Source organism: Typopeltis vanoorti, chromosome 3, assembly GCF_054136105.1.
Source record: "Typopeltis vanoorti isolate ZY-2024b chromosome 3, IOZ_Tvanoo_1.0, whole genome shotgun sequence".
Classification (NCBI taxonomy): Eukaryota; Metazoa; Arthropoda; class Arachnida; order Uropygi; family Thelyphonidae; genus Typopeltis; species Typopeltis vanoorti.
The window spans coordinates 103,760,576-103,771,344 of record NC_143551.1 but is presented as its reverse complement, the minus strand read 5'-3'; the positions used below and the strand labels follow the sequence as shown (position 1 = coordinate 103,771,344).

The 10,769-nt window shown below is 33.9% G+C and overlaps 1 protein-coding gene across 1 annotated transcript in view; it reads left to right on the top strand.

Annotated features, from left to right (window-relative positions):
• The first annotated feature begins 279 nt into the window (after positions 1-279).
• Positions 280-10,769, top strand: part of LOC150108436 (GRAM domain-containing protein 4-like) — a 458,431-nt gene continuing 447,941 nt past the window's right edge. The window contains exons 1-2 of the mRNA XM_090390467.1: positions 280-353; positions 739-985. Of these exons, the coding sequence (XP_090246593.1) occupies positions 280-353; positions 739-985 (321 nt within the window). The remainder of the gene's footprint in view (positions 354-738; positions 986-10,769) is intronic.

Genomic DNA, 10,769 nt, shown 5'->3' with positions numbered 1-10,769 from the left:
TTAAAGCACATTATGATCCAACACTTAAGCATTTGATTATGCTTAAAATGAGGGTTGTTTACACTGATTTTTTTATGAAGTGATGAAAATTGGGAAAGGAGTTTTACAACGATTTTGTATAATGGAATAATGTTATTAATAGGAATGGAAATTGAATGTGGTAAAATAGTGATTATAAAGATAGTTTAATCTCACAGTAATATTGCATAATAATTCTCATTGTGCTTATATATATTTCATGAATTACATATTTCAATCCTTTAATTGCTACATAAATATATGGTCATATTTAGAATTGCTGTTCATATACTTAAAAAACATAGTTCTTTAACAAAAGAAAATCATGCAATTTTGTAGGATTATTATACAGTTCCTCTCTGTCTCTCACTTTCTCCCTCTTTTTTTTTAATCTGTTATTTTATCTTTCATGATAGCAGTTTTTTTTTTTTTTTTTGCTTAAAGAGTAAATTATAATTTACTCTGTAATTTTTCTATAGTAAATAAATTAATTCACCAACATCATAAATTAATTCACAATTTGCCAATGTTGGGTGGCATTTATTTAACATTTGAATCAATTTATTTCTATAATCATCTGAAAAATTTGTTTCTACTTTCAATTCTTGCCTTTCATACTCCTTATGCACTTTTAAGATTCAAATATTCTACAAATTCATGACTTTATTGTGTGTACTGACATTGAGTCTGATTGTTTAATTGTGAAATTTTTTCTCTTAGATCACATCTTAAAGCTAATGGTGCAATAGCCAAGAAGGCATTTCAGAGAATGTCTCTGCGGCAGGCCATAAAGTCCAAATTTAGGCCAGAAAAAGCAGATGTAGAGAAGGACTTAGAAATAGAGCAACAATTATTACTGCCACTGCCACTTCCACCTACACCACCAGAGGCTTCCTCCACACCTGATCATTCTTTGCATGAGGAGGACATGTATTTGTCTCATGACAATGTTTTTGGATCTGACGAGGTAAGTTAAATTTTTATCTTGCTAGATAGGAATTCTATAGTAAAATTTACAGATTTTATTTGCTCAAATTTTTCCTGTAAAATTTGGAGGTATCTCAAGCTACTTTTAAATTTACATTTTAGTAATGATATATTGATAACATATTCATCATTCGGAAACATAATCAACTACATTTAAATAACTTTAATCTATTTCCTTTAAAATATCGTGTTGAATCACCGGAGCGTGACTTCCAGATTATCTTACTCTTACCTTGCTGCACTACAAAATGTCCAGTACATGTATAAACTTTTGCAAGCAAGAGTCACATTTAAAAAAAAAAAAAAAGAGATAGAGAAGAAAGACAAGCCAATAAGAGTAACTCAGACTTTTGCTCTGCTAGGATGGTTATGTATAACAATGTCTTGGGTATGTTGAGCATGGTATGATATAGATTTTCCTTTTCCACTTGCTTTGATATGCTTTTTTGGAGATGCTAAGATGTTCACTATCCCCATTAATTTCACGTTATCGCATTAAAAAATACCAGATAACGAGAATAAGAGTGGCATGTTATCTGGCATATATTATAAGAATGCTACATGGTGATCTTCATGATTTCTGCCTCATTTCTTTGGTTGAATTATAGTTTTTAGCTGTCTGATCAAAAACATTTATGTTAATATCAACAAAACAATTTATAGTGGTATAACACATGCATTCCCATTCCACTTTTAGTTCTTGTTCCCACACTTCTTAAGAGAACAAATGTGCCATGGCTATTCAAAAGTGTCATTTTGGGAAAATTTGCAGAGAAGAGCAAAGCTAATAATAATGATATTAGCTTGATATTAGTTGGATTTCTCCTCAAGACGTGGTTATTACTAACACAATGTTCCAACATAAAAATGTGCACAAATTCACGTGGACAGAAGAGGCAGGGAATAAGAAAAGTCTCATTGACTATGTTATTGTTGATAGTGATATTTTCTCCCTGCTGCAGGACACCAGAGTGTACAGAGGATTTGAAATTGGAAGTGATCACTATTTAGTCTTGAGGATAAAATTGAATTTCATATTGAAAAGAATAACATGCAAGAAAGTTTTAAAGTGGAAAGTTGAGCAGCTCTCAGATGTGAACTGTAGACTAAAATACACAAAGATTATTGAAGAAAAAATGAAAGAGTTTGAGAATAGGAACCAAACCTTGGAGATTCAGTGGCAAGCCTTGAAGAAAGCCCTGATTGATTCAGCTAGAGAGGCATGTGGTGAAGTTGTCTGCAAGGATAGAAAAATTAGAACTCCATGGTGGACACAGGAAGTTAAAGAGGCAGTGAAGGAAAAATAGAAAGCATATGAAAAGTTCCTGGCAAATAAGTCAGCTTGTGCTCTTAGAGAATACAGAGACAAATGCAAGCATGCTAAACACTGTGTAAAACTAGCTAAACAAAAGTCATGGGAGGACTTTGGCAAGAACATAGAAAATAAATATCAAGAAGGTGGCAAAATATTCTGGAGGTTGTTGAAGCTTAGAAATGGAAGAAAGAGTGCTGTAAAAGGAGTTACAGATGATGACATGAAAATAGGAGAAAATGATATCCTTGAAGTATGGAGTAATTACTTCGAAAAATTGCTAAATGAAGCAAGCAGTGATAGCACAGTGGTAAAAAAACACTCAACAGGCATACAGTCAGGAACACATATCCATACTTGATGTAGAAAAAGCCATCAAATGCTTGAAATGTGGAAAGGCAGCAGAAGTAGATGATTTTCGAACAGAAATGCTGAAGTATGGTGGTATGTCTTACTGTGGCTGTACTGCATAGTTCAGAAGGCCTGGACAAAGGGACAAATTCCTGATGATTGGAGTAGAGCTCTCATAGTACCCATATATAAAAAGGGAAATAAAACTGAATGTGAGAATTACAGAGGTATTTCCCTACTGAGTGTTCCTGGTAAGATTTATGCAAATATACTTGAGAAAACGGTTGAGAAAGACTGTGGAAGGGAAGCTTAGTGAAGAACAGGCTGGATTCAGGCCAAATAGAGGCTGTCAGGATCAGATCTTCGCTTTACGACAAATAGTTGAGAAATCATGGGAATATAACAAAGATCTGTATTTAAGTTTTGTCAATTTGGAAAAGGCATATGACAAGGTGCCAAGAGAGAAGCTATTCAATACGCTACAGTTATATGGTGTCAGTGGGGCATTATATCAAGCAATACTTAGTCTTTATTTGAGTTGCAAGTCAACAGTTAGATTTGAAGGAAGTACAGGAAGCTGGTTTAATGTTAAATCTGGTGTGAGACAAAGATGTACATTATCCCCTCTGTTATTCATTATCTATATGGATCACATTATGAAGGAAAGTGGTATTAAGCATGATATCAAAATTGGAGATGTTAATGCCAGCTCTTTGCTTTATGCAGAGAATGTTCTATTTCTAAATAAATCCACTACAAGTCTGCTAGATTCCCTGACTAAATTGAATAACTGTTGTAATAGATATGGTATGAAGGTCAGCAATAAAAAGACAAAGACAATGAAAATAGGCAGAATCGTTGAAAATATCAACTGCATTGTGAATGGAGAACCTGTGGAACAAGTAAAACATTTCAGCTACTTAGGCATGATTTTTAATGAAGATGGTAAATTAAATATGGAAATAGACAACAGAATCAACAAAGCTGGTATGGTAGGAAGTCAATTGAATAAATTCATATGGAATAGGAGAGAAATTAGTCGGAACACTAAATTAGCTGTTCAAGACGGTGTTCAAACCAGTTTTAACTTATGGATCTGAGAGCTGTGTCAGAAATAAAACACTTGACCAAAGACTAGAGACTGCAGATATGAGAGTCCTGAGAAAGATTATAGGCGTGAACAGATGGCATCAATGGCAATATCATATTAAAAACGAGGATATTAGGAAAGAACTTGACATTGTCAACATCCAGGAATGCGTTAGCAGAGCTAATCACAGGTGGTATGGTCACTTAAACAAAATGGGCAAAGAAAGATTAGCAAAACAAGTGTTCTCTGCCAGGTTGGCAGCAAAACGACCCAGAGGAAGACCAAGATATAGGTGGATTGATGCGGTACAAAGTGCCTTAGACGATAGAAATATAAAATCTGATAATGTTGGAGTCTTGACAAGTAACAGACTGATTTGGAGGAAATTTGTAGATAGAAAGTTAGTAATGATGTAAATTTTTCATGTAATACTATCATATCCTGTACACCCCCTTGAGGGTGCATGGCATGAATTTGATGATGAAGCCTGAAATGTGGAAAGGCAGCGAGAGCAGATGATATTCGATCAGAAATGCTCAAATATGCAGGTATAAGTCTTACAGTGGCTGCACTGCATAGTTTAGAAGGCTTGGACAGAGGGATGAATTCAGATGATTGGAGTGAAGCTCCCATAGTACCCGCGCGTGTGTGTGTGTGTGTAAAGGGAAATAAAACTGAATGTGAGAATTGCAGAGGTATTTCTCTACTGAGTGTTTCTGGTAAGATTTATGCAAGTATATTGAAAAATGGTTGAGAAAGATTGTGGAAGGGAAGCTTGGTGAAGAACAAGCTGGATTCAGGCCAAATAGAGGCTCTTAGGATCAGCTGCTATTTGGCTGATCAATGAAATTAAGCCAAAGCATTGGAAATATCAACTGCATTGTGAATGGTGAACCTATAGAACAAGTAAAACATTTCAGCTACTTAGGCATGATTTTTAATGAAGATCGTAAATTAAATATAGAAATAGACAACAGAATCAGCAAAAATAGTATGGTAGGAAGTCAGCTGAATAAATTTGTATAGAATAAGAAAGAAATTAGTCAAAACACTAAATTAGCTGTATACAAGACAGTGTTCAAACTGATTTTAACTTATTGATCTGAGAGCTGGGTTAGAAATAAAACACTTGACTAGAGACGCAGATATGAGAGTCCTGAGTAAGATTAGGGGCATGTACAAATGGCATCAATGGCAATATCATAAATAATAAAAAATGAAGATATTAGGAATAAATTTGACATTGTTAGCATCTAGGGATTTGTTAGCAGAGCTGGTCTCAGGTGGTATGGTCACTTAAACAGAATGGGAGAGGAAAGATTAGCAAAACAAGTGTTCTCTGTCAGGTTGGCATAGGAAGACCAAGATACAGGTGGATTGATACAGTAAAAAGTGCCTTAGAAGATAGAAATATAAGATCTGATAATGTTGGAGTCTTAACAGGCAACAGATTGTTTTGGAGGAAAAGTGTAGATACGAAGTTTGTAAATTTTTCATGTAGTACTATCATATCCTGTACACTCATCGAGGTTACATGTTAGGAATTTAGTGTAATTCCTGTCTTTCTTTCATCTTATATTAAAGCTTGAAATAGTTGCATGCAGATAATCAACATATCCAAAACTGATTTTGAAAGAGTCAATAAAAGTATCTTAAAACTTTGCAGATGAAGATATGGAATTCACTTACATTAAAAATAAATTGAATATGAACAACATTTTTGGTCTTGTTTCAAGACTATTTTTAGTGCATATAGTTAGACAAAATAGAATAAAGGTTGAAAATTAGCAAATGTTATAATACATGATATTAATGAGAAATTTAATATAAATTATGTAAACATTAACAGAATTTTCGATCTTGTTTTAACATCAAAAAGTTGCAATAGTGAAACTGTAAAGAAAAATTATTATTATATAAGACCTTCAGGGAGTCGAGGACTTATCAATGGAGGCTATAAATCATCCATACCTTCCCTTAAATTCAGTGCCTAAGGGCAAATCATTCCACTCACTCACTGCTCTCTGGGAGAAAAACCTAGTCTTACCCCTTTCTTGACTGCAAATACATTTAACTTTTGCATGGATGCCCTCATGTTCTCTCTCCACCTTCCATATAAAGAAAAATTTCAGTCAGTTGATATCCTGATATCACCCATTCAAAATTTTATAGACCTCTATCATATACCCCTCTTTCTCCTGTTAACCAGGGTCTGCAATCCACAGACCCTGGTTAATTAACTCACAATCTGTCCTCATAATCTAAATCCCATAATCCAAATATAATCTTTGTAACTCTTCTCTGCACTGTTTCCTCAGCTTCTTTATCCCCTTGGAACCCTGGAGACAAAATTTGCCCACAATAATCCAGGTTTGGTCTTATCAAAGCCTTATAAAGAGGCAAAATGACTTCCTTATCCTTACATATCAAGGTTTGCTTCAACATTGCAATTATCCTCTGAGTTGTATTTGCAACTTTTGCTATGTGACCTTTGAACTTTAGAGTCTTATCCACCAACACACCAAGATCCCTTGCCTCTTCAGTTTCTTGTAGCATAATCCCCACTAATATAATATGCTGTTGGAATTGCCAAATATCAGTAGCATTCTTGATTGCTCTGCCCTATCTTTGCATCATTGGCAAACAATTGCACACACATCTGATGCTAGATCCTGCCTTGATGTCTTTAATTTATAGATTAAACAATAATGGCCCAAGAACTGAACCCTGAGGTACACCAGTGGTCACATTAAATCTGGCAGTCATACCCACTGTATACCTCTTTTTAATATCAGTCTGTCAACCATCCCCTGATCTAAGTCGAGAGATTATATTCCAATCCCATTAATTCCACTTTATGCAACAGCCTTTCATGTGGTATCCTATCAAATGTCTTAAAAAAAAAATCCAACATTATCATAGTGTAGCCATTCCCTTTATCCAACTCAGCTGTAACATTGTTATAAAATATGAGCAAATTGCTAAAACATGACCTTCCTTTAGTAAACCCATGCTGTTCCCTGCAGAGTATAGCATGTTTGTCTACCAACTTCTCTAAAATCTTCACTACCACACCAGAGATACTGATAGGTTGGTAGTTGCGCATCATTTTTTGCACCACCCCTGTACAACGGAACTGTCATACATTCCTTCCATTCCTGTCGTTATGGTATCATTCCAGAGCTGAGATTCAAGTTATACACACTTGTAAAACGCATAGCCAATTCGGCTGAACATTCCTTTAGCAAATGGCCTGATATTCCATCTGTCCCTATTGACAAATTCTTATCCACGTTATGCAAAACTCTTCAACCTCATACAAAAATCACGCAGAGACAAAAATAACAATTGAAAATTAATGTTGAAATTAAAATGACTAATTTCTCTCTTATTCCATATAAATTTATTCAGTTGACTTCCTACCATACCGGCTTTGTTGATTCTGTTGTCTATTTCTATATTTAATTTACCATCTTCACTAAAAATTGCGCCTAAGTAGCTGAAATGTTTTACTTGTTCTATAGGTTATTCATTCATGATGTAGTTGATATTTTCAGTATTTCTGCCTATTTTCGTTGACTTTGTCTTGTTATTGCTGATTTTCATACTAAATCTTTTACAGCAGTTATTCAATTTAGTGGAATTTTGCAGACTTGTATTGGGTTTATTTATAACATCTGCATAAAGTAAAGAGCTGAGATTAACATCTCCAATTTTGATATCCTTCATAATGTGATCCATATAAATAATGAATAACAGATGGGATAACGTATATCATTGTCTGACACCAGATTTAACATCAAACCATCTTCCTTACTTCCTTCAATTCTAACTACTGACTTACAACTCAAAGACTGAGTATTGCTTGATATAATGTTCCATTCACACCATATAACTGTAGAGTTTTGAAGAGCTTTTCTCTTGGCAACTTGTCATATGCCTTTTCCAGATCTACAAAACTTAAACACAGATTTGTTATATTCCTACTATTTCTCAACTGTTTGTTATAAAGTGAAAATTTGATCCTGACAGTCTATTTGGCCTAAATCCAGCCTGTTCTTCACTAAGCTTCCTTTCCACAGTCCTTCTCAACCATTTTCTCAAGTATACTTGCATGAATCTTACCAGGAACACTCATTAGGGAAATGCATCTGTAATTCTCACGTTCAGTTTTATTTCCCCTTTTTATATATGGGTACTATGAGAACTATTGCCTCTAATATTGCTAGATTTTGTATTTCCATCTGGAAGGGTACTTCTAGTTGCATCAATACACCTCAATCTAGGTTTTCTTTAGGGCCTTTATCCTACCTTGTTGGCACCAAAGATTTGTTTTTGCTAACCTTTTCTCTTCTATTCTGTTTAAGTGACCTTACCGCCTTACATGAGCTTTGCTTACACATTCTTGAATGCTAACACGGTGTCTAATTCCTTCCTAATATCTTCATTTTTAATATTGTTCTGTTATCTGTTCACCACTCTAATTTTTCTCAGAACTCATATATACGTAGTTGTCATTCTTTGAGCAGCTGTTTTATTTCTTACCCAACTCTCAGATCCATATCGTAAAATTGGTTTGAACAGTTCTATACTTCTAGTTTAGTGTTCCTGATTTATATAGCTAGCTCCCTGCCACACCACCTTCTGATTATTCTGTTTTCTCTTTCCATATTTCATTTCCCATCTTTACTAAAAGAATGCAGTTGACATTTACCTCCTTCCTGCCTATTTTCATAGTTTTAGTCGTTTTATTGCAAATTTGTTTAGGAGTACAACATTGAAAATGACATAATTTCCATACTCCAATCGCATAATTTAGCCTTCTGGCCATGCCATCTGCTTCTTCTCCACATTTGAGTATTTTTGGTTGATTATCATCTGCTCCAGCTGCCCTTTTGCATTTCCTGTTTTTGGTGGATTTTTTTTTTTAATCTTTATCTACCCTTGATCATATTGCTTCTGAATATTTTCTACCACTCTTCTGTCACTTCTTGTTTAATTTAATTCTTTCAAAGTATTTTTAACTATGAGATATTAGTTTTAACTAACTAATATCTTTAGTTATTTTTATCTTGCCTTTATTATCTCTGATTTCTTTTACTATACTCCTTCCTCCATTTCTAACCTTTTTACAATTGCTTTCAGGACATTTTGCCACCTTCCTGATATTCTGCTTCTTTAGACTTACTAAAATTTTCCCATGATTGTTGTTTAACTCTTTTTGCTAAGCCCATAACTTAGTTCTTACGTTTTTCTCTATTTTCTTAGGACATCTGTTGACTTACTTGCTAGGAATATTCATTATGCTTTTTTCTCAGCAGTGCATCTTTAACTTTTTGTGTCCACCATGGTGTTCTGCTTTTTCTATCCTTGTGTACATCTTGAGCTAGAATGCGACTGCACATCATACTAGCTGAATCCATCACAGATTCCTTTAGAATTTGCAACTGAGACTCTGAAGTTTGGTTCTTGTTTTCAAAGTTGTTCAATTTTTTTTTTTTTTTTGAATATTTGGGTAGTTTAGTTTATAGTTCACCTGTAGAAGCTACTCAAATTTTGTCTTTTTAAAATGTTGTTACATGCTTTGTTTTCAATATGACAATTTTTATCCTGCATAAAACTAAGTGATGATCACTTCCAGTTTCAAATCCATTTATATCCTGAACCAATGTGAAGATATTGCTATCAATGATAATATAGTCAAGACTTTTCATTTTTCTTTATCTACCCTTGATCATATTGCTTCTGAATATTTTTTACCACTCTTCTATCACTTCTTGTTTAATTTAATTCTTATCCTGAACAGAATTTCAGCAGGAACTTGCCATTATTGTTACCTTTGCCACCACCATGATCAATTTCATGATGTACCCCTCAAGATTTCTATGACAGTTACTGCGTGATTAAGTTTACATATCACTAATATCCCATCAGTTTTCTTCCAAATTAGTGTATTACTAGTCAGCACTCTAGTGTTATTGTATCTATTTTGGTCTTCTAGGGCAGCACTTCGATCTTGATCTTCCTCCGGGTTTTTATCATACTACCACCTTGGCATCATGTATGTTTTGCTAACCATTCCTCTTCCTCAGATATGTGAATTCTTCTCAGAACTTGCATATCTGTGGTCTGTAGTTTTTAATCAATTGCTTTCTTTTTAACCCTGCTCTCAGATCCATAAGTTAAAATTGGTTTGAACACTGTCTTGTATACTGCTAGTTTAGTGTTTTGACTAATATCTCTCTTATTCCACATAATTTATTCATTCGACTTCCTATCATATCAGCTTTGCTAATTCTGTTGTCTATTTCTATATTTAATTTGCCATCTTCACTAAAAATTGTCCAAATAGCTGAAATGTTTTACTTATTGTATACGTTCTTCATTCAGGATACTGTTAATGTTCTTTTTGCCTGTTTTCATTGTTCTTGTCTTTTTGATGCTGATTTTCATATCAAATTTATTACAGCAGTTAATCAGTTTGGTAGGGAATCTGCAGATTTGAACTAATGTATTTGGGAGTGTAATGTCATCTGCATAAAATAAAGAGCTGAGATTAACATCTCCAATTTTGATATCAGGTTTAGTACTACTTGTTTTCATAATATGATCCATATAGATGATGAATAACAGTGAAAATAATGTGTATTACCCTTGTTTACACCTTATTTAACTTTAAATCATCTTCCTATACCTCCTTTAATTCTAACTAAGTGTACTCAAACATTGACTATATGCTGCTATAACTAAGCAGGATTCCCTAAAAACAGGAATACAATAGATCATTTATTTACAATACATCTCATTGGAGAAAAATATTATTGCACATAATAAAATACTATGTCATAATTTTATAGATAAACAGAGGGCCTTTGATTCAGTATGGTATGAGGCATTTTGGAGAATACTGAACCATTACAGAATAGATAATAAAATAGTGCACCTAATTAAAACTGTTTACCATTCCTCAGAAATGTTAATAGAAATCAGTGGCAACTACAGCCAAGCCAG